Source organism: Scyliorhinus canicula, chromosome 12 (assembly GCF_902713615.1).
Source record: "Scyliorhinus canicula chromosome 12, sScyCan1.1, whole genome shotgun sequence".
NCBI classification, from domain to species: domain Eukaryota; kingdom Metazoa; phylum Chordata; class Chondrichthyes; order Carcharhiniformes; family Scyliorhinidae; genus Scyliorhinus; species Scyliorhinus canicula.
Window position 1 is genome coordinate 156999985 of NC_052157.1, and position 25056 is coordinate 157025040.

Genomic DNA, 25056 nt, shown 5'->3' on the forward strand with positions numbered 1-25056 from the left:
CTGAGAAGTTCACCCTGATCCTGTGGGTTACCATTAACCAGAAACATTACCAGATCACCCTATTTAATACTGGGGCAGCATGTGGCACAGTGGTTAGCACTGCTGCCTAATGCGCTGACGACCCAGGTTTGAATCTCAGCCCTGGGTCACTGGCTGTGTGGAGTTTACACATTTCCCCCGTGTCTGCATGGGTTTCACCCCATAACCCAAAGATGTACATGTTGGGTGAATTGGCCATGCTAAATTGCCCCTTAGGGAAAAAAAATTGTGTACTCTAAATTTAAAAAAAAAAATACTGTGGCTACAAGAACAGCTCAGAGGTTGGGTACTCCACAGTGACTGACTCCTTCCCAAACCCTGCCAACAAGGCATAAGTCAGGAGTATGATTGAATACTCTCCACTTGCCTGGTTGAGTACAGCTCCAACAACACCCAGGAAGCTCAAGACCATCCAGCATAAAGGAATCCACTTAATCAGTACCTCACCCATCATCTTAAACATTCATTCCCTCCACCACTGACAACAAGGCTGCATTGTGTTTTATCTACAAGATTCACTGCAGCAACTGACAATATTTTTTGGACCTTATCTTCCGAACCCGTGAGCTTTACCACCTGGAAAGACGAGGACAGCAGACGCATGGGAACATCACTACCTCCAGGTTCCCGTCCCAGTCATACTACATCCTGACCTGGAAGTGTATTGCTGTCCCTTTATCATCGTTGGGTCAAAATCTTGGCATTCTTTATTAACAGCACTGCACAGTAGGACTGCATTGATTCAAACAGGCTCTAACACTTGGAGAGTTAGGGATGGGCAGTAAATGCTGGCCTTGCCCATGGCTCCCATAACTCGGGAACGAATCGATTAAATTAAAAAGTATTTGTTGGGTCCCGTAGAGCTGCATGAGATTGCATTCTGGTGAGTTTGGAGATCTAAAGTAATTTCAACTTGAATGTTTTCAGTTTTGCTTTTTAAATGCTTAGAGATAAAAGTACTTGAAAATAAAAGTAGCCCTTTCCTCTCCTACATGCTTGCTGTCTCTCACATCTGCTGAAATGAGGAATCTACATAATGGGAATTGATTTGATACTTTGACATTCTGTTCTGGATTAGATGTACTTTTCAAAAGTAAAGTATAAAACACTTTTCTCGTTTGCAGGTTTTCCAAGTAAGAAAAGTATCAGGAGCTTATACTGGAAAGATATTTGCCATGAAAGTGCTAAAGAAGGTAGTGTGTGCAATCTTTAAACTGTATCCAACTCTCAGTACCCTAAACCCAGAATCGTTGCAAATTTTATTTTACTTCCCAGATATTTTTTTTCTCAATTTCTGTGACCAATCCAGTTTCCTGCATTGAAGTAATGCTTTTTAAAAGGGATGTTCAAAGAAAATTGTCTGATATTCATAAATTATTAAATAAAATCTGCACTGTACCTCCCACCGTGGTGCTGTCTTGCACTAATCTGTTATAAAGGTTAGCTAAAAATAAAGTTTCCACAAATATCCACGGTGGCTTCCGACAACATGATGTCAAAAATGTGCAGGATGCTCTCTTGAGCGTTTGTGGATATATGTTGATGTTATTTGTGACTAATACCCAAAGAGGAGAATCTGCAATACTAGTTGCTTCTGCTTTGTGGGTGTAAATGATCTTTTTGAACCCAACATTTGAATCGGGCATTTTAAAAAGCTCTGATAGGCACAGTAAATTGTATGGCTGGGAGCAGGAAGTTCTAAAAGGGGATAGACTGATTAGGGGAGTGACTCAGTGTTTGGCAGATGGTCTTCAATGTGGGGGAGTGAAAGATTCTCTTATTTGTCCTCCTTCGATCCAAATGGCGAAAGAGTGGGAACTTTGGAGGAGCAGAGGGATTTGGGGCCAAAAGCTGGTATAGGAAAAGCTGGTCTTCATTTTTAAAAATAATTGAAAAGGCTGATGAAATAGTTTTCTTTTTCTCAAAAGGATTAGAATACTATGGGGGAATTGTACTATATTTAGTTTTGGGCATCTAACCTAGGGAGGATATGTTGGCTTTGGAAGGGGAATAGCAGAGAAAACACCTGAATAATGCCACGGCTTGTGAGTTCAGAAACTGGAAGTGTGATCTGACTGTGAAGTTTTAAACTTTATAAAGGACTTGATATAGAAGTTGTTTCCTCTGGTGAGGGAATCCAGGATAATATTCAAGCTAGACTATTCAAGAATGAAGAAGCACTTCTTGCACACAGTAGCTGAAATGTGGAATTCTTACTAAACACCCAGACCGAAAAAGGCTGTCGACGTGTTTACATTTTCCAAGTCTGAAATTAGCAGATTATTATTAGGTAAGGTTATCCAGAAACATGAAGCAGAGGTAACTAAATGGAGCTGAAGTACAGATCAGGCATGGTGGATGAGGCTACCGTTCCTTTCATAGCATTCTGCAGTTTAAAATAGTATGGGGAAAAAGTAGCTGCCCCTTTCCTAAATGAAGCAAAAATATATCTGTTATTTTTGCATTTTCTTCCCATCTACCTGAAAGTTGCTGACAAGCTGAGTTGTCCTTCCACAGTTGCTGGCTGTATTTACTTACCTTGTCTAAATAACTGTTAAATAGCTGTTCATTATGTGTGAGCTTTGACAGAGAGCATTAGACTGTCAAGTCTGTTACTAAGCCTGATCCACTGATAAGCCTGATCCTGTCCTTGCTAAGGTCCAGACCCACTTTTTTCAACAACAAACAAGAACCTAGGCCTGTTTGTTTGCCCCTTCTGTAGTCCAGAGATTTTACATATCTGGCTGTGATTGGTTAATTTAATGCAGATCAGTGATAAATTGTAGTTTCAGTGGTCCATTTGGTTCAGCAAACTGAATAGTGCACTTAATCACCATGTTGTTGGGGGAGTACGAGCATTCTCCCTTGCAAGAGGGTGTGCTGTTTTATTGGCTTTCTTTAGGCTCAGTGCTGTTTTGCCTGTCAATTATGGTGCACATTAGTGACATTTATGGACAGGGCTGGAATTGACTAGTCATGCTGAGAAGAACACAGAAGAATGTAAATAAGTAGATTCCATTCTCATTGTATCATTGATCTTGATATCATTTGTTTTTATTTTCTTTGTCTTGGTTTATACTGAACACTAATCTTTGTGGACAGATGCTGTGAGGTGACTTGCTCTGCAATATTATTTTAGCCCCCCCGAACCCCCCCCCCCCAAAAAAAATCAGGATTTTCATTTTTTCCCCCTGTATTGGTATGACATGAATGTTCTGCTTCTCAATTCTGAATTCATTTAAGCACTGTAAACTATTTCTCTGTCTTCCGTGCTAACTCCCACAGCAAATTCCTTCACAGTGTAAGGATCCTCCTGTTTAAACCCTGTTTGTTCCGTTTTCACCCCTTTTTTTTTGCTATTACAATTTTTATCAGTGGTTGATTAATGGACCTGTGCCTTTAATTCAAGGAGGAGAGATCAGTGATGACTCAGTTTGACTGACTTGGCTGGCAGCCAGTGAACTGGCTGGAATTGCTGAGCTTTGCCGGTAACCAGTGGTGATTGGTTCTGATTTCCCTGGAATGTTTCTCTAGAATAAGGCTGGTTTTCATTTCACTTGGATTCTGAAGTTTGAATGGAGGAGCTCTAGCTCTCTCTGTCTCTCAAAGATCTGATTCACACATTCTAAAAATCCAGTGTAAGAACTCTTCTCTCTTCCCAGTAAGGCTGGATGCCATTTTGTTGAAACTGTAAATGATTGCGATTAAAACCTGGGCTGGAAGCTGGGTTTGTTCCGAGACAGAATCTTGAGAGAGACTCAAAGGTGAACCTTTGAGTTGAAGGCCCAGTTTAATACAGGCTAAAGTGTCTCTCCAGAAGAAATCCTACTGCCTGAGTACTGAATGAATGAATGTTTCTACAAGAAGACCATCACCAACTGTACTTCGGTGCCTTCGATCAATCGACCTGCAAGGAGGGCAGCCTGCTGCAAATAATTTAACATTGAAATCAAGGACTCTTTCTTTCTTTTACCTTGATCCTTATTATTTCTACTCCTTTCCGCACTTTTGTGTTGGTCTGTCTTGTGTGTGTGGGTGGTGGATGGGTCAGTAAAGGATAGTAGGTTAGCTGGCCATTATTCCGTTGTAATTACTGCATAGTTCATCTTTATTTCTGTTATAAATAAACAGCAATTGTGTTTCAACTTACAAACCTGGTGACTGTAAATTATTGGGCAGCCAATTAATTCACTTGTGTTGTGACTCCAAGATAAGTGGGGCTGGAATTGACTGCACTTGCCCAGGGCGTTGCAACAGCTGTCACTGGGTCAAAAACCTAGAACTCCCTTCTTGGCACTGGGTGTACCTACACCTCATGGACAGCAATAGCCTAAGAATGTGGCTCGCCACCACCTTCTGGGAAATTAGAGGTGGACAATAAATGCTGGCATTGCAAATGATGCTCATAGTCCATGTACATATAATGAAAACGCTAGCAACAGGAGCAGGCTGTGTGGAACGTGTAGTTGCCTATAGCACGCTGCAATGCTGTTGACTAATCCTAACCACAAAAAAGTGTTCCTATTATGCCAGTGACTTGTTGCCACTTGCCCTGATAGTTACATTATGACCCTTTAGACTGACGGTTCAATATCTGAACATTTTCTGCTGTCAACTTCCGAGCAACTGAACTGAGGCTATGGACACTCGTTTATTTTAAACCTTTGCAATTGGCAGAGGCGAGACATCTTGTCAGACATGTCTGGATTTAAACCCTGATCTGAAGCTGCTGTGTTCTGATCCGTTAAGCGTCCAGTCCCCTTTCCAGTGCAATAATTTAAATCAAACAATTTTAAATTGTCGTACAAACTGTGGCAGCAAGTAATTTTTATTTTGCTTTGGCAGGCAATGATCGTTCGTAATGCAAAGGACACTGCACATACCAAAGCAGAACGCAGTATCTTAGAGGACGTGAAGCATTCGTTCATCGTGGACTTGATGTATGCTTTCCAGACTGGAGGCAAACTCTACCTCATCCTGGAGTATCTCAGTGGTCAGTACCATAACATTTTTCAATGAGTGGATAAATGACACACAAGTCTGTGAATGCGCACCAACAGATTCAAAAACAGCTTCGTCCCCGCTGTTACCAGACTCCTGAATGGCCTTCTTGCGTACTGAACTGATCTCTCTCGGCATCTTCTCCACTGCTGTAACACTATATTCTGTATGCTTCACCCTACGTCTATGTATTTACATTGTGTATTTATTGAATGTCCTATCTTTTTCATGTATGGAACGATTTGCCTGACTGTACACCGAACAATGCTTTTCCCTATACCTCAGTACACGTGACAATAAATCTAATCTGTTGTCCTATCATGCTTAGAAACAGATAGGTAGCTTGCTCCCAAAACTCTACAAAGGGACTAGCTCAAAGCAAACACTGGCAAAAGATTCCCTTGAGGCTTTTGTCTTAGTGACCAATTATCAAACTTTTAACTTGATGGATCAAACCTGTAACCTTTCCTTCACTACAGCACTGCATTGGTGATCCAATGTACGGACCACTACTTTGCTCACCAGAGATTTTTAAGAATTTTTAAAAAGTTGCAACTGAATTGCTTTGATTATCTGAAAAGTAGACATAGATGTATGCTAAATTTAGGCTGCTTTCAGTTATAAAATAAATATAGGATATACATGTAGTATACTCAAGAAGGATAGGAAAAAAGACAGAGGAGGCATTCAGTTGTAATAGCATTAAGAAAGGCTGCTTGGTGTCCAGAGGTTGAGCTAGATGAGAAAGGGGATAATGAATATGGTTAGAGCTTCAGGAGGGAAGAAGACCATCCTACATTTGTATTGATGTATTATAGACCTCAAATTGTGGGAAAGATATGGAAGAGAAAATCTGCAGTTACATTAGAAGGCTGAGTGAGAACATCAAAATTATTAATAAAAAAACAAAATAAGGGCGACACACTGCTGCTTCAAGGCGCCGGGGACCAAGGTTCGATCCTGGCCCCAGCTCACTGTCCGTGTGGAGTTTGCACACACTCCTGTGTCTGCATGGGTTTCATCCCCACAACCCAAAGATGTGCAGGGTAGGTGGATTGGCCACGCTAAAGTGTCCCTTGATTGGAAATTTAAAGAAATAAAAATAAAAAGCAAAATATTGCAGGTGGTGGAAATTTGAAATAAGATCAAAATGTCGGAATGCTCAGGTCAGGCAGAATCTGTGGAGAGAAGAAACCGAGTTAATGGCCTGATGAATGGTCATCGGTGACCTGAAACAGCCTATTCTCTCAACAGATGCTGCCTGACCGGCTGAGTACCATAGAAAATAGGAGCAGAATAGGCAATTTGGTCCTTCGAGCCTGCTCCGCTGTTCAATATGAACATGCTGATTCTCTATCTCAACGCCATACGCCAGCACTCTCCCCATACCCCTTGACACCTTTTAGTCCAGAAATCTATTTTTTTCTTTAAATATACTCAGTGAATTGGCCTCCGCTGCCTTCTGTGGTAGAGAATTCTACAGATTGACCACCCTTTGAGTGAATAAATCTCCGCACCTCAGTCCTAAATGGTCTGCCCGTATCCTGAGACTGTGACCCATTTGTTCTAGACCCTCCAGCCAGAAGAAATAATATCCCTGTATCCAGTCTGTACAAACTTTATATGTTTCTATTGGATCCCATCTCATTCTTCTAAATTCCAGTGAATACAGGGAAGTTGACAATCTCCCCTGGTCTAACAATCCTGCCATCCCAGGAATCAGTCTGATGAAATTCACTGCACTCCCTCTACGGCAGGTATATCCTTCCTTGGATAAGGTGACCAAAACTGCGCACAATACTCTAGGTGTGGACCGCAAGGTCTTGTACAGCTGCAAGAAGATTTCCTTGCTTCCATACTCTGGGACCTCTTGCAATGAAGGTCAACTTCTTCACTGCTTGCTGTACCTGCATGCTTGCTTTCAGTGACTGTTGTACTAGGACGTCCAAATGCCTTTGAACGTTAGTATTTCCCAATCTCTCACTATTTAAATAATACTCTACCATTCTGTTTCTCTATCCAAAGTGGATAACTTCACATTTATCCGTATTATACGGCATCTGCCACACATTTGCCCACTCGCTCAACTTGTCTAAATTGCCCCTGAAGCCTCTTAACATCCTCTTCACCACTCACCTTCCCAGCAAGTTTTGTGTCATCAGCAAACTTGGAAATGTCACTTTTGGTTCCTTCATCGAAATCATTGCTGTATGTTGTGAATAGTTAGGGCCCAAGCACTGACCTCTGTGGGATCCCACTAGTCACTGCCTGCCACTTCGGAAAGGACCATTTATTCCTACTGTTTCCTGTCTGCTGACCAATTCTCAGTTCGTGCCAATATATTGCTCCCAATCCCATGCATTTTAATTTTGCATGCTAACCTCTTATGTGGTGCTTATCAAAAGCTTTCAGAAAATCCAAGCACACCACACCCACTGGTTCACCTGTATCTATTCCACTAGTTCTGCCCTCAAAAAAAATTCCAGTTGGATTGTCAGACATGATTTCCCGTTTATAAATCCATGTTGACTTTGATGTTTTTTATGTGTCCTGTTATCACATCCTTTATAATAGACTCTAGCATTTTCCCTACTATTAATGTTAGGCTACTTGGTCAATGTTTCCATTTTCTCCCTCTTTTAAACACCGGGGTTGCATTTGCCACCCTCCAATCTGCCAGGTCTGTTCCAGAATCTACACAATTTTTGACGGTGACACCCACCAACGCATCCACAATTTCCATGGCTGATATTGTTTAGTACCCTGGGATGTAGATTATTAGGCCCCAAGGATTTATAAACTCTCAGTCCCAAAGCTATTATTCTGGTAATATGAATTTTCTTCAATTTCTTCTCCTTACTAGACCTTGATTCATTCGCATTTCAGCAAAGTTATTTATGATTTCCTCCATGAAGACAGAACTAAAGTAGCTGTTGATTGCTCTGGCATTTCCTTGTTCTCTAATATAAATTCTTCTAGCATTTTCTGATTTATAACAAAATTATTGCTTTCGCATCTTTTGATTACCCACTAATCGATTGTGAAGCAGAGTGAGTAAATGGAGAAAGAGGAATTAAATTCCTAAAATCTGTTTCAGACGCCTTACTCGAACAGTAACAAAACAATGAGGATAGGGTAGATAGAAGGAGACTGTTGTAGTTGAGGGGTGAAGGATAGAGGCCATGGATACAAGATTAAATCTCAATTAGAACTGAAAAGAGAATTTTTTTTACACAGTTGTAAGGCTATAGAATTCAATTCACAAGTTATTGATTGTGGGAGAAGCTTAGTCTACATTCAAGATCAGATTGGGTAGACGAATGAAGGCAAAAAGGTTGAAGGGATATTCCAACAAAGTGGGGCAATGTGATTAGAGTTGTTTGCTTCTGCAGAGGAAAAATACCAACCAGGACCTGTTGGACCAACTGGCCTGTTTCCAGATTGAAAAGTCTCTATATCTCAGTGTATAATCTAATTCTGACAGGGTGGAAAATAGAATAATTTTGATGTGTCAGAATTTCTAGTATACATTTTAAGCAACAGTATCTTTGATTTTCTTTTTCGCCTCAAGGGTCTGTAAACATAATGCTGCACTTGTCTCCCATTTTTAAATGTAGCGTTTAATGGTTTTTAAAAATTTAGAGTACCCAATTCATTTTTTCCAATTAAGGGGCATTTTAGTGTGGCCGATTCACCTACTCGGCACATCTTTGGGTTGTAGGGGCGAAATCCACGTAAACACGGGGAGAATGTGCAAACTCCACACGGACAGTGACCCAGAGCCGGGATCGAACCTAGGACCTCGACGCCGTGAGGCAGCAGCACTAACCACTGCACCATTGTGCTGTCCGTGCTTTTAATGTTTAACTCCTGCTTTGACAGTCATTGATGTAAATCTTATCAGGTGCTACTATTCTGAGTATTAGTGTTTGATCAATGAATGTATGCCACAACATTCCTGTCTCAGAAAATTTTGCACAGCCATAGATTTGTTGCTGGGGTTTCTTGCATTTATCCAGTGTCTGTCATGGTCTGAGGTAGTTCCAAAGCATTTTATAGCTAATGAAGCACCTTTAAAGTGTAGTCATTATTATAATGTAGGAAATGCAGCAGCTAGTTTGTGCACAGCAAGCTCTTGAAACCAGAAATGTGATAATAACCAGATAATATATTTTAGTGATGTTCAAAGACATGTTGTAAAAAGTTGATTGGAATGGACATACGGATGCTTTGCTGAATGTGTAGTTTGCTTTACATCTGGTAGTGTCATTGTTAATTTCCTGCTCAGATTTGGGTTGGAATGAAGGTGGTGCAGTGGTTAGCACTGTTGCCTCACGGCGCTAAGGACCCGGGTTCGATCCTGGCTTTGGGTCACTAGCCGTGTGGCGTTTGCACATTCTCTTTGTGACTGCATGGGTCTCACCACCACAGCCCAAAAAGATGTGCAGGGTAGGTGAATTGGCCATGCTAAATTGTACCTTAATTGTAAAAAATTTTTTTAAAAAGATTTGGGGCAGAATGAACCTATCTCTGCATATTGACTCCGACATTAAAAAAAGGCAAATTGGACTGAGGATCAATATTCTAGAAGTATGAGCTGTGATCTAAAGGGTTATTTCTCAACGCAGCCCTTAACCCTGCTTTTCAAGTATCTTTGAGTTAACAGTTTTCAACCTGATATTTAATGTCAGTGCACTAAAATATGGTAGTTAATGTGATTAAATGGTTTTGCCTTGACTGAATTTCTCTCCTCCCGCCTTCATCTCTCCCCCCCCCCCCCACCCCACCCCCACCCAACGTACCCAGCTTTAAACTATCCATTGTGCAAGTCGTGTGGTAAATGAAGAATTTTAGATATATTGAATTATAAACATTTAACAGGGTCTCAAACTTTTCGCAAAGTATCAAAAGAAAATCAGGAAATAGCTGTAACAACAACTACAATTTATCATCCCAATAAATGAGGAACATAGACCATGTGCTGGATTCTCCACAGCCCTGCACCGAAATCGTGTCCAGCGCGGGGGCAGAGAAACCACTTTCATGCCAACATCGAGCCCGGCGCCGGTCCGGTGATTCTCCGGGACCCGAAAATCGCCATGATCGTGGAGTACGCTGCGCGGCTGAGGACTCATTGCCAGAGGCATGCCCAGTGATCCTCAGCTCCCGACCGGCCGAGTTCCCGACGGCGTGGAACTAACCTGCTATTGCTGGTCGTGATGCTCGCGTGGCGGCTGTGGACTACGGTCCACGGCTGCCCTGGTGGGGGGGGTAGGGGGCGGGCCTAATAGGCGGCCAGGGGTTAGATCCGTGCGGTCAGGTGCTTGGGCACGCGCCCGATCTGGGGCGGGGGTCTAATTTTTGCATCTGGCTCTGCGATCCGAATCCACCATGGAGCTTGGCGGGCCACTGGAGGTTGCCACCGTGTGCACGCGCGGACTCCAAACCAGAAGTACGGGGGCCCGTATCCACAGCTAAAGCTGCAAAATTTAGTTCGGGTCCCTGCAAGCCCCCAGCAGGGCATTGAATTAGCTCCACTTTTTTACAGTAATCTCTGGAGTAAAACGCCAGTGTTTTTACGCCGGCGTGGGGCTGTCGTCCCATTTTGGGAGAATCCAGCCCCATGATTACAACAAACCTGACTGATTTTCAATCTTACTAATATTCCCATCATTGACTAAATGTGATTTTCAGAGATTGTAGACTTTCCTACTTCAGTATTTAAAAAAATCTTTTGACCTTTAAACTGCACATAGAAATACTGCCTGCTGCTCTCGTCAGGTTATTTCCCAGTACCACCACCAACAAATCAACAACATACATATATAAAGTAACTTTAAAGTAGCAAAATGTTCTTTGGTGTTCACGAGAGATTTTTCAGTTAAAAACATTTTTGACACGAGCACAGAAGAAGAAATGAGGGCATATGACAAAAACTGATGTCAAATTGAAAGGATTAAGGAACATTTTGAAGGTGGGGAAAGAAATATATATTTTCAAATAGCCATATGAGGGCAGCATGGTAGCACAAGTGATAGCATTGTGGCTTCACAGCGCCAGGGTCCCAGGTTCGATTCCCTGCTGGGTCACTGTCTGTGCGGAGTCTGCACGTTCTCCCGTGTCTGCGTGGGTTTCCTCCGGGTGCTCCAGTTTCCTCCCACAGTCCAAAGATGTGCAGGTTCGGTGGAGTGGCCGTGATAAATTGCACCGAGGGCCAAAAAAACAGAGGTTAGGAGAGGTTATTGTGTTATGGGGATAGGGTGAAAGTAAGGGCTTAAGTGGGTCAGTGCAGACTCGATGGGCCGAATGGCCTCCTTCTGCACTGTATGTTCTATTTGAAAATTTAAGGGTTAAACACCTGGGTTAGTGTGCTTAACTGCAATAATCATTTTTTAAAAAGAATCTTGTTTTGCAAGACCAGAAAGCTTTTAGTAACCAAAAGTGAAATTGACCATCATAACCTGGGTTAATGAACTGTTGTTTGGGAGATTCTCTGGGTTTTCAGTCTGGGGAGTTGATTTGTTTTCAGCTTTGGGGAGATGATGTAATTGCTGGGTGGAGCGAAGGTATTCAGACATTGTAAGAAAGCTTTGGAGTTGAGTTCTGATCTGGCTAGCACTGAGTCCCCAAGTAGGCTTTTGCTTTCATAGTAGGACAGTTAAAAAATGATTAGTATTTAAAGCATGCAGGCTTGTCTGAGGACAATGGAAGCCGCTGAAACAAACCAGCTGAAATAGTTTTTTTGAAGATATCCAGCCAGATATCTGTATATTGTAAATACTGTATTTAGTATTGTTTAAAGGGTATTGTAAGCTATTTTCGGGTAAGGTTAAAGATTTTAATACTGTTAATTATGTTTTGTTTTAAAATACCAAATCCCTATTTTTTCGAGCAGTCATCTGGGAGCAAAGTATCCTTTCCGTACAGTCTTAAAAAAATAAAATATTAGGGTTTCAATCCAGTATCCTGGCCACTGTTTCTTTTTTAAATTTAGAGTACCCAATTTTTTTCCAATTAAGGGGCAATTTAGCGTGGCCAATCCACCTAGCCTGCACATCTTTGGGTTGTGGGAGCGAAACCCACACAAACTCGGGGAGAATGTGCGAACTCCACATGGACAGTGACCCAGGGCCGGAATCAAACCTGGGTCCTCGGCACCGTGAGGCTGCAGGGCTAACCCACTGCACCACCGTGCTACCTTATCTTAGCCACTGTTGGGGTCTGGTCAGGGATCGTAATAAGTGCCAATGGTGCCTTTAAACCTGGGGCCCTCCTTACCTGTTTCATGTTAAATGGTGCATTTATTCAAAAAACTATTGGGGTCTTAAGGAACTGCAGTTTTAGAATCTTTGTTTTAAAAAGATATTGTACCAGTTGATCGGAAAATGTAAGCTGTTCATATGCTTTGTTGGCTAAAGGCCCAGTGCTTCTAAATAAATACGACAGTTTTCCCATTGTGGTTTTCTTTACAGTTGTCTAACTGTAAAGTATTCCCTCAGTCCTTTTTTGGCACCGTGCTCACTTAGTTACTTGCCCCTTAATTCATTGGTTATGTCATTGCAGGTGGAGAGCTCTTTATGCAGCTGGAAAGGGAAGGGATCTTTATGGAAGACACTGCTTGGTGAGTAGAGCATTATTGACACTAGAAGCACAGTATAGAAACGGGTCATTCAGCCCAGCTCGTCTGTTATGCTTAACGAGTTTCTCCTATCCTACTGCAACAATCACTATTGCCATATCCCAGGGGTGGGCAAACTTTTCCGTGCAAGGGCCACATTCAGAAATTCACAATTTTAAAGGGCCGCATAGTATATTAAGTAAAATAATTACTTCACCCGGTTATGATTCTGGGTGCCTCATATAGAACATAGAACAGCACAGAACAGGCCCTTCGGCCCTCGATGTTGTGCCGAGCAATGATCACCCTACTCAAGTCAACTTATCCACCCTATACCAGTAAGTAACCCAACAACCCCCCCCCCCCAAATTAGCCTTTAAAAAACATTTTTTTTAACTTAAAAAAAAATAAAAAATTTTTTTTAAATGACTTGGTGGGCCGCATAAAGACCTTTGGCGGGCCGCATGCGGCCCGCGGGCCGTAGTTTGCCCACCCCTGCCATATCCTACTCATAAGATAAGAAATAGGAGCAGGAGTTTGGCTCCTTGAGTCTGTCAGGTCATTCAGTCAGATCGTGGCCAATCAGATCGTGGCCTCAGTCCACTTTCCTGTCTGTCCCCATAGTCCTTCATTCCATTGTAAATCAAATACCTGCCAAACTCAGTCGTGAATATATTCAATGACCTAGCTTCCACTGCTGTGTGGGATAGAGAATTTCAAAGATTAAAGACTCTAAGGGAAGAGATTCTTCCTCCACTCCATCTTAATCAGGAGACTCGTTATTTTGAACAGAAAGAGTCACATTTATGTAGTGCCTTTCATGATCACTGCATACCCTGAAGTCCTTTACAACTAGTGAAGTACTTATTGGAGTGTACTCACTAAGTAATGTACAAAACGCAGCAGCCAATTTGCACAGCCAGCTCCTTCAAGCAGTATGATAATGAAATGAAAATCTCTTATTGTCACAAGTAGGCTTCAAATGAAGTTACTGTGAAAAGCCCCTAGTCGCCACATTCCGGCACCTGTTCGGGGAGGCTGGTACGGGAATTGAACCGTGCTCTGGCCTGCCTTGGTCTGCTTTCAAAGCCAGCGATTTAGCCTTGTGCTAAACCAGCCCCATCTCTTTTTGTGATGTTGATTGAGGGATAAACATTAGCCAAGACAATGGGCATAATTCTTCTTTGAATTTATTCCATGAGATCTTCTACACCACCACCACCGCCCAAGAGGGTTAAATGTCTATTCTGAAAAATGCACCTCTGGCAGTGACGCACTCCCTCACTGTCCTGGAGTGTCAGCCGTGTCTTTTTTTTTTTGCTCAGTTCTTGCAGTGGAACTTCAGCCCACCATATTCAAAACAGTCACTTACTTTGGGGCTTCCCCTTAAATGTATCTATGCTATTTGCTTTGACCACTTGTGTGACAGCAAGTTTCTCATGAATCCCTAGTGGGTTTATTATTGGCTACTGTATATTTATGGTGCCTCATTTTGAACTCCCTTAAAAGTGGAAACATCCTGTGAGGGAGTCCAAATATGATTGAACTGTCTGCATCTGGATTCAATTTGGGCATCTGACTGTTATTTCCTTACTGGTGATAAACTCTTGAAGGATGTGGTCTGCAGTTAATCTGATTTCCAACCAAAACACATCTGAAAAGAAGCATTTAGTGAGGTGTCGATTGGAAGTGAGCCCAAGTATCCTTTTCAATCCGATTCCCTGGGAACACTAGGTTGGTTGTTGCCTCATTGTGACCTGCCTGATGATTTAGATCAGGCTGCTTGAAAAGTCCTCGCGTAAATAGAGTTGTCGCGTGTAGGAAGTGGAAGTCATTATGAGTCGGTTCTGCATGAGAGAAGATTGCTCCTGTAAAGTTATGATGGTTGATTCTGGTGGTTTTGAGATTTGCATTGCACTACTTGGTTTGAAGAGATTGAATTCAAGTTTGAATAGATCCACCAGTTGAAAAGGATCACCAAAACAAATCACATCCAAAGTGCTGGATTATGGTGTCTCCAGTAAATTAACTCATCTTGCTTATTAAAAATGTGAAACACTTCCACCGTTAGTGATTGCATATTTCAATTTAAAAAAAATTATTGTATCAAAAATTTAAAAATATGAACTTGCTGCCGCATGTGAGAATTTGAAATGGATAGCTTTGATGTATTTAAGCGGAAACTTGATTCATGCATAAATGAGAATAAAAAGAGACTGGGCCAGAAAGGGTGGGAAGAAGCTTGTGCCTTTATTTTTTAATATCTGGGTACATTTCCTGGATTCTTGCATTGCAACCCTCTTTGACTACCTAATTTTAATTCTGCAACCAAAACAGTGGTTCCAACCTAATGCACAGTGCTGCTCCCTGTGTCTGCTGTGGCTTGTCAGCAGACCTGACTCTCCTGTTTGAATTCCTCTATTCCTTCCCTGTCTTGTATGTATGCCTTACGGCGCGGTAGCACAGTTGCTTCACAGCTCCAGGGTCTCAGGTTCGATTCCCGGTTTGGGTCACTGTCTGTGTGAAGTTTGCACGTTCTCCCTTTGTCTCCGGGTGCTCCGGTTTCCTCCCACAGTCCAAAGGTGTGCAGGTTAAGTGGATTGGCCATGCTAAATTGCCCTTAGTGTCCAAACAAAATGTTAGGTGGGGTTACGGGGATAGGGTGGAGGTGTGAGCTTAGATGGGGTGCTCTTTCCAAGGGCTGGTGCAGACTAGATGGGCCGAATGGCCTCCTGCACTGTAAATTCTATGATTCCATCATCATGTTTGCTGCAGTCTCCCTGGGCTTTGATTAGGAAATGATGAAAATCAAGCAGGACCCAGACCTCAGTCCATAACTACTCCATATTTTGATCAGGATGTACAAACGGGTGTGTTGGAAGGGAATGTTCCCAGCCGTGTGCAAAATTTGGAATCGCAAAGATTGGGGCTTAATTCATAAACTAGGTTTGAGACTGGTTTTCCTCTGAGACTCCACGCCAGTGAACTATTTTTCACATGAACAAAATGTAATGGCAGATGGCCAACTCCATTCCCAATGTCATATTGTATCCAGCTATTAATGTGGATGCAGTTAATTCATGTAACATAAAATAAAATAATCTTTTTTAGTTTACAAGAAGGCTTACATTAACACTGCAATGAAGTTACTGTGAAAATCCCCTAGTCACCACACTCCGGCGTCTGTTTGGGTACACAGACGGAAAATTCAGAATGTTCAATTCACCTAACAAGCACGTCTTTTGGGACTTCTGGGCGGAAACTGGAGCACCCGGAGGAAACCCATGCAGACACCGGGAGAACGTGCAGACTCCGCACAGGCAGTGACCCAATCGGGAATCGAACCCGGGACCACAGTGCTAACCACTGTGCTACCTTGCTCTGCTTGGTGTATGTCCTGTTTTCTTGTCTCCGACCACCTCTTCTCTCAGCTGTGAGAAAGCACTCGTGTGTAGTATCGGGAAAACAAATTCTCATACAACCAGTCAGTACTAAGGTTCATAGCTGGAGAAGTTGCTCTTGAACAAACCACTTGAAACATTTAAGAACTGAAGAAATCTTAAATTGGGAAACTGGCAGTCTTATTGTACATCCTTCCTACAGGACTTGTCATAGAATAACATTGGCTGCAAATTGTGGTTTTGAGGGGGGAATGAGGAAATAGATTTAAAAAATGCAAGGAATTTGCCAAATGGCCCACAATTTATTGATCACTGCCGCTAAAGCAGAAGGCCAAGGGTTTCATTTGTCAGAATATTATCTAAATGTTAAAATTATGCCTAATGATCCTTTTTGGAAAGGGAAGATAGAGATTCAAGATTTCTCTAGTGTATTGCCCAATAGCCTGATGTAGTTCTGCTTATTCCTCGGTAATGTATTTTTAACTGAGATGAATGCATGTGACATTGGTGGGCCTGCTATTTGCCAACAGTGGACCATTAAAATTGTGAACTTTTTTGATTTAAGATGGACAACTGCATGAAAATGTGGTCATTTTACTGGGATTGTAAATTATCAATTAATTTTACTGCAACTTGAGAGCCAAAATAACCAAGTAGCTGATCTGAACTTTGACTATACTCTGCATTGCCAGGTTAAGTTATTAAAGGGTATGGTTACTGGTATACTATTTCCAAGAAAAAGCTGTTGTAACTTCTCCCAAAATAGTTTGCTTCTGGATAAACTATTAAAAATACTAATGCTTTTATTTTCTCCCCTCCCCCTTCCCCCACCCCACAAATCCAAGTTTTTATTTAGCGGAAATCTCAATGGCTTTGGGGCACTTGCATCAGAAGGGTATTATCTATCGAGACTTGAAGCCAGAAAACATCATGCTCAATCATCAAGGTAAATAGAAACTCAGCAATTTGAGTGCGATGAGCTCAGTGCAGCCATGGCTGCTGAGGACATTTTATTCTTTTGTGTCAGCTGCATTTCAAATCAAATTTTGGGCATGTGCTTATCTTAACGAAATTGTGCTTCGGAATTTTATAGAGATTGATTAAATCTGCTTTCGCGCAAGTCTGATAGACAAAATGCAAAGACCAAGGATGGGATTTTCCGCGCAACCCGCTTCTTGTTTGGCAGCAGATGACGGACTGCCATTGGCTGGTGGCAGGATCTTGACATTGTCAAATGGGTTTCCCATTGAGTGCACCCCTCGCTGCCAGGAAAGCCACGCGTGGCGGGGATGCGCTGCCATCGGGACCGGAAGATCCCACTGGCAAGAATGACCAGAACTAACCAGTCCCCATTTATTTATTTGATAGATGGTAGTTGCTGCATTGAAAGTTGATGTAAAATGCAGGTTGCTTTGGTTCTTTCTCAACTGCTTGCATTATAAAATAATTCGGCATGAGTAACATTTTAGTCTAATAGCTCTAACTCTTGGAGATTGCAGTAACTTTTTAGTTCCTAAAGTCTCATGTTCCCATTAAAAAAAAAAAGTGTTTTCTTTGCTTTGGTCCCCTACTGCTCTTGTAATTAGTGTTAGAAAATGTATGATGGAAAATATAGTCGTGTAGTACATTTGAAACTGTGCACCATGCCATATCAGCGTTGTCATCAGGCTTATTTGGACAGGTCATAATCTGTAATTCTCCTCTTGGATGTGCTTGCAAAAGCGGTTCTCGGGTACTTTGCCCATGTGGTTTCTCAATTTGTGAACTTTAGTAGAATTTGCTGGCCACCAAGCACTGGGTGCATCAATTCACAGCTCTACCCTGTCCTTGATGATCATTTTTGTCACTGAATAGCAATCGGGAGTGGGGCTCAGGAAGTTTTAGTTAATCCCTTTCGTCCTAACCGATTGCAGAGACATTGAGGCTACTGCTGCCCCAGCTGAAATAAACTAACTCTTTTAGATCCTCTCGTATGTCTCAATTAACTGCATAGTTCTGTCCAAAACCCAAGTTGTTAAAAAGCTCTGGGGCTGGTTTAGCACAGGGCTAAATGAAACAAAAAAATGAAAATCGCTTATTGTCACGAGTAGGCTTCAAATGAAGTTACTGTGAAAAGCCCCTAGTCGCGACATTCCGGCACCTGTTCGGGGAGGCTGTTACGGGAATCGAACCATGCTGCTGGCCTGCCTTGGTCTGCTTTCAAAGCCAGCGATTTAGCCCTGTGCTAAACAGCCCCAAATCACTGGCTTTGAAAGCAGACCCAGGCAGGCCAGTAGCTTTTCAATTCCCGTACCAACCTCCCCGAACAGGCGCCGGAATGTGGTGACTAGGGACTTTACACATTAACTTAATTTGAAGCCTACTTGTGACAATAAGCGACTTTCATTCAAGCTCAATTGTTAATCTTCTTGAAGAAACCTGGCCTAGGTTGGCAGGTGCCAAAACTCACCAACTATAGCACAAAACAATAAAGTTAGAAATTTAAAGTTTAAAAACTAAATCTTAAATTTTCTAACTTGCCCTAATGGACAACTACACAACTTAGTAGAATCACTTATTCCAAGGTAGTTGATCAAAGATGAAGTGCTATATTTAGTCATAGGAAAGAATCAGCCAGGGGTTCTGCTTCTGTTGGACATTCATGACCCTTGCTGGAAAGTGTGAGTGCATGCATGTCAAATGAGAGCATAATTTGACTTAGCTGGGGCTGGTTTAGCACAGTGGACTAAACAGCTGGCTTGTAATGCAGAACAATGCCAGCAATGTGGGTTCAATTCCCGTACCGGCCTCCCCGGACACGCGCCGGAATGTGGCGACTAGGGGCTTTTCACAGTAACTTCATTGAAGCCTACTTGTGACAATAAGCGATTATTATTATTAGCTGCGATTCCTTCTTGGGGGCGCAATGGCATTTGCTGGATAGGGTTATGTGAATAATGGCAACTTGGACGGGGTCTTGGCTTCCACGGAATTGTAGCTCAACAAATATCTGTACTTTCAGGAATGAGCAGAAAATATAAATAGCCGATTTTGAGGTGAGATTACAAAATTGTACTTGAGTGAATGGGTTCAGAGGACACTAGTTATTGGCCAACAGTGCCCTACTGCCTAGGATTAAGTGTAAATTGGCAACCCGAGGCCAACTGTTTGCCTAGTGTTTGTTGGGATTGTTTGAACCCTGTGGCCAGACTGCTACCTTGTAATCCCTCAATCTCCTGTATGCACTGCAATCACCATATGTTTACATTTTGTTTCAGGGCACGTTAAATTGACAGATTTTGGACTGTGTAAAGAATCAATTCATGATGGTGCAGTGACCCATACTTTTTGTGGCACAATTGAGTACATGTGAGTCTTTTTTTCTGTAAAGTATTGTTTGGAAATGGAGTGTTTACAGAGTGCCATAAATTTTGAGACATATTTTGTTAGGAATTTGAATCATTTCTTCCGAATAATCATATCTGCAACTGGATTATAAAGAACCTAAGCTAAGTGGAGTCTATTTGAGCTTACTTGAATTTTCCCTGTTTTTCAATTTATCTTTAGTGCAAGCCAGGAGTACTGGCTGGAGATCTTGTTGTGTCTCTTCCCCAAACCCGTGCTTTGATGATCAACCCCACTACTAGAAATCTGTGCAAGAATGATGACATGTTGGCTTTTCCCAATCGCAAGATTAAGATTGGAAAAATATTTGTGTCAAATTGTGGGCAGGGTGTCGCATTTTAGCCAGACCGTACTGCAGCACATTTGAATTCCAATGTCTCCTGAAGATATTGGTATAATTCAATCATTCTTGTATACACCGCAAGTCCTTAAACTCATGCCTGTCTTCCTCCACTGCCAGTTCACAAAAAATTCCATGGCAATAACATCATGTTAACTTGACTGTCATTCGTCCCTCACCAACACCATTAGGACTTTAACTGATCATTTATCTCGCTGCTAAATGTAAAACCGCTGCTGTTGGAATTCATTAAATGTGAAGTGCTTTGGGAACTTGAGACGCAAGATCTGAAATAAATATAAATTCTTTCTGATCTTTGGGACTACTTAAAACTAAGGGGCGGCATGGCGACACAGTAGTCAGCACTGCTGCCTCACAGCACCAGGGACCCGGGTTCAATCCGGCCTTTGGAGAATGTCTGTAGTTAGGTGGGGTTACTGGGTTACAGGAATAGGATGGGGGCATGGGCTACGTAGGGTGCTCTTTTGGAGGATTGGTGGAGACCTGATAGGCCGAATGACCTCTTTCTGCATTGTAGGGATTCTATAAGCAAGCTTAAGATTTCATTTTAATGCACAGATAGCGTGCATATCCATATTTTGATATCTATTGAAAAGTATTTTTTTGGCTCCTCACACTAACTCTTTGGCTAACTCTGCCAAAACGTTGGGATTGTCCCAACTACAATATTCATTTTGGCATGGCCAACACCACTCCTTGGTGTACATGACACCTCCTGACACCCCCTTCTCCGTATACCACCCTCCCACCACTTTGGAGACACCCTTTAGAGGAAATAAGTCAAACTGAGATGCAACTGGAATCGTCAGAAGAGTCCGGTGATTAGCAGTTCTTGAGTTTCCTAAAAATAGTGCAATCTACAGGCTTCTGATAGAAAACCCTACAAAGATTTGCGTCCCCTTCCCCATTTTAAGTATAGCGCTGTAGTATATGGAACAGAACTGAAGAGAAATTAGATTCCCCCTGTTCCTTTCCTTTTTCTCACAGGGCACCTGAAATTTTGATGAGAAGCGGACACAATCGTGCTGTGGACTGGTGGAGTTTAGGAGCCCTAATGTACGACATGCTGACTGGAGCAGTAGGTGCACAATTTTAAAAACTGAATGCTTTTGACCCTTTCACAGTGTCCAGCAATTAGGTACTGAATGTCATTAATGTGCTCTAAAACATGGTGAGAAACCTAGTGGGGAGTAGTGGTACAGTAAATCTTACCATGGTGACTCAGTAGAATTTGAATCTTGCCCCATCCACTTATACATATCTCAGACTGCTGATATCAGCACTTGGTGTTATGACTTGGGATTTATGTAACAATGAAGCAAACAAGAAAAGCAAGTAGGTAAGCAACATAGTCATAAATAGTTGCCTTGGGCTTCATGGATCACAAATTACTTGCAGCATATAGTTTTAACTTGATTGCCATGTCTGATAAATGGTTGATGTTGACAGTAGGTGCAGATGTATCACCCTGTTTGTGGACCGGGGTTTTGGCTATGATAATTGTACTCCAAGAAAATAATATTACATCAGCAATATTTAACAGACATTGCATCCATTTTAAGAAGTTGTAGAAATGCCGATATTTTTATGCTTTTTTCCCGAGGTTCCATTCTCATCCCTAATTTTCTTTTTCTCTTGTGTTGGTGTGATGGCTATTCAAAATGTTCTGAAATAGTCTGTCTCCCATTGCTGTAGCTAAATTTCAAATATCCAACCTTTTTCCCCCTAATCTCCCTACAAAGTGCAAGTTAAATCCTTTAGACTGCAGGATTAGTTTATCTGTTTTGTCTTTGCTTTATTTTTTTGTAAACCATCTTCATACAGCCTTGATTTTATTTAATTCTGCGTTAAAGATTGCAGTCCAAACATAAGCTGAAGCCCCATAACAAAGACGAGTGATAAATATCTACAGTTAAACAAGAATTGAATTCTCACACCTTAGGAATGCATTATTTCAACATAATTTTGTGCTATCAATTTCTCTTCTAGCCTAATTTTATGTTGAAATAATGCCTAGATATTGGTTTAAAATAGTTATGGGGGCCAGTGGTGAGGGAACTAAATTATTATTCATAAAGCCATGATTATACGCCCAGTGTAAATTCAGAATCACTTAATTCACTTACTTGGACAATAGATTTAATAAAACCTGGAAAGCATTTTTTCCCAGTCACTCCCAAGTAGCCCATAGTTCATTAGCCATTTTTCAACTGAAGACAGTGCCACTTGAAATTGGCGGGCGGTTGCATTTTTTTTACCACTGAGAAGATTAGTGAAAATAGATACTACCTATTGATAAAGGAGGTGTTATGTTAACGGGTTAACTTGCCTTTGTGATCTTGTGCCCTCGGGACAAGTACTAACAGTCCCTGGTACTTTCCTGGTGGACATTCCTTGTGACCAGTGACTATTGAAAGGGTTATTTGGCATGAGGCGCAGAACAATCAAACCCATTTTGCCTTAATCTGAAATTCAGATGTGTGGGCCACTGAATACCCCAGAAGTGGCATCGATAATATTTTCCCCTCCCATTTTTAAAATTAAAAGTACTTTTGAAGATCCAATAATCTAGATCTATAAACTAAACTATATGGCACTTTGAAAAATATCAAGCTACTTCACAATGAATGCCTTAATTCTACTTGGAAGTGCATAGTAGTAGTTAATGTTTTAAATCGTCAGGTTATGATCATCAGTAAGATTATACAAAGAATCTACGAACAGAGCAGTTTTAAAACTTATGCCTAAGAAAACACCCTGTGGTTAAAACCTAATATCATAAAATATCAATTAATTTTAGTTTGAACTTCAGCTATTTGCTTTGGTTAAAAATTGGCAACGTGAGGAATTTTGCAAAACCTTAAGGAAATGTAATGAGATTTGACTTTTTTAAGCATTCTGTAGAAATATTTGTAAGCAAGTTTAAAATTTGTGGTGAATTCTATTTAATACTTTGTGTAGCCTCTGCTGTAAAATAGTCGACTTGACTTCTGCAGTTCCAGTGTGTTTTATTCTCAAGCCCACATCAACTGGTTGAATGAGAGGGGGGTGGTGGGTTGGGTTGTGTGAACAGAGTGAATCTAAGTCATTTCATTAACTAATACACTTGAATAGCTCTTTTTAAAAAAAAGATTTTTATTCAAATGTTTACATCATAAATGACAGAAAAGAAAAATAGAACCCCTCCCCCACCCCTGTACAGAACAGTGAAACAGCGAAAATAAATAAACAAATGAACAATGAACAATAACCAATAAACAATAATAAATCTCCAACCAAACATAAACAAACCCCTCCCCCGGGTTGCTGCTGCTACTGACCATCTCCTAACGCTCCGCCAGGAAATCTAGGAACGGTTGCCACCGACTGAATAACCCCTGCACAGATCCCCTTAAGGCAAAGTTCACCCTCTCCTATTTAATAAAGCCTGCCATGTCATTAATCCAGGATTCCACGCTTGGGAGTCTCGCATCCTTCCACTGAAGCAGAATCCTTAGCCGGGCTACCAGGGACGCAAAGGCCAGAATACCGGCCTCTTTCGCCTCCTGCACTCCCGGCTCATCTGACACCACAAATATTGCAAGCCCCCAGCTTGGCTTAACCCTGGAGTTCACCACCCTTGACACCGTCCTCGCTACACCCCTCCAGAACTCCTCTAACGCTGGGCATGCCCCGAACATGTGGGTATGGGTTGCAGGACCCCCCGAACATCTCTCACACCTATCCTCAGTCCCAAAGAACCGGCTCAGCCTTGCCCCGGTCATATGCGCCTTGTGCAGTACCTTAAATTGTATCAGGCTAAGCCTGGCGCGAGAGGAGGAGGAATTTACTCTTCCCAGGGCAGTCGCCCACGTATCCTCATCAATCTCCTCCCCCAGTTCCTCCTCCCACTTACCTTTTAACTCCTGCACCGAGGCCTCCTCCTCCTGTATCAATTGATAAATTGCCGAAATCCTGCCCTCTCCAATTCACATCCCCGACAACACCCTATCCTGAACCCTGGGTGCCGGCAGCAGCGGGAACTCCACCGCCTGACGCCTAACGAATGCCCTTACCTGCATATATCGGAAGGTGTTTCCGGGGGGGCGAGCCCGAATTTCTCCTCCAGTTCCCTAAGGCTCGTGAATTTCCCATTGATGAACAGGTCCCCAGCCCTCCTAATACCCGCCCTGTACCAGCTCCGGAACCCCCCCATCCATTTTTCCCGAGGCAAACCGATGGTTCTCCCATATCGGGGACCACACCGAAGCCCCCATCTCCCCCCTGTGATGTCTCCATTGCCCCCAGATTTTGAGGTTCGCCGCCACCACCGGGCTCGTAGTGTACCTCATCGGAGGGAGCGGCAGCGATGCCGTCACCAGCTCACTCTTCCCCATGTTAAGCTTATACCCGGAGAAATCCCCAAACTCCCTGAGGATCCTCAACAGACCGATACAGTCCCTCATAGAAGTCCCTGAAGACCCGGTTAATCCCCACTGCACTACGCACCGTGCTTCTCCCTCTCTCTCTCTCTCTCTCTTTCTCTCTTCTCCCCCCCCCCCCCCCCTTTCCTCCTCCCACTCTCCCAATCTCCGTCGCTGCCTCCCGCTTCCTAAACTGGTGTGCCAATATCCTGCTGGCCACTTGAATAGCTCTTAGTAGCTTCCTGAAAAACAGGACTGATTGGAGCATAAATTGCTTCCCCATTCCTTTTGAGGTGCAGAATTGCAAGATAAACAAGAATAGGGAACACAAAATAAACTGGTAGCTTTGACGAGATGAAATACGGTTATACAAGACAAAATAATTTTCATCTTTTCTGTTTAACGCTTTTACCTTAAGTATATCAATTGTTAATGATCGGGCATTCTTGAGACTCTTGACACTTAAAATTTCATTTTGTTTTTTAAACTTTAGTATGAGTTGATTTGTGCTTTTTCAATTTTGCTTAGCCTCCATTCACTGGGGAAAATAGGAAGAAGACAATTGATAAGATCCTGAAGTGTAAACTCAATCTGCCACCCTACCTCACGCAGGAAGCCAGAGATCTTCTTAAAAAGGTATGCTGTCCAATTTTCTTCCTGATATAAGCTGGCTTGTAGTGAGAATAAATTGTTGGCAGAAATAGTCGCTGAAAGGTGTGTCAAATAGGTGACACAGTGGTTAGCACTGCTGCCTAAGGCGCTGAGGACCCAGGTTCGAATCCCGGCCCTGGATCACTGTCCATGTGGAGTTTGCACATTCTCGCCGTGTCGGCGTGGGTTTCACCCCCA

General features: G+C 42.3%; 1 protein-coding gene across 2 annotated transcripts in view; it reads left to right on the forward strand.

Annotated features, from left to right (window-relative positions):
- LOC119975115 (ribosomal protein S6 kinase beta-1-like) overlaps positions 1 to 25056 on the forward strand; it is a 79224-nt gene that overhangs the window by 31459 nt on the left and 22709 nt on the right. For both annotated transcript variants that reach the window (XM_038814660.1, XM_038814661.1), the window contains 7 exons: positions 1164 to 1232; positions 4885 to 5032; positions 12604 to 12661; positions 16905 to 17005; positions 19317 to 19407; positions 20792 to 20882; positions 24736 to 24843. In XM_038814660.1, coding sequence (XP_038670588.1) covers positions 1164 to 1232; positions 4885 to 5032; positions 12604 to 12661; positions 16905 to 17005; positions 19317 to 19407; positions 20792 to 20882; positions 24736 to 24843 — 666 coding nt within the window. The remainder of the gene's footprint in view (positions 1 to 1163; positions 1233 to 4884; positions 5033 to 12603; positions 12662 to 16904; positions 17006 to 19316; positions 19408 to 20791; positions 20883 to 24735; positions 24844 to 25056) is intronic.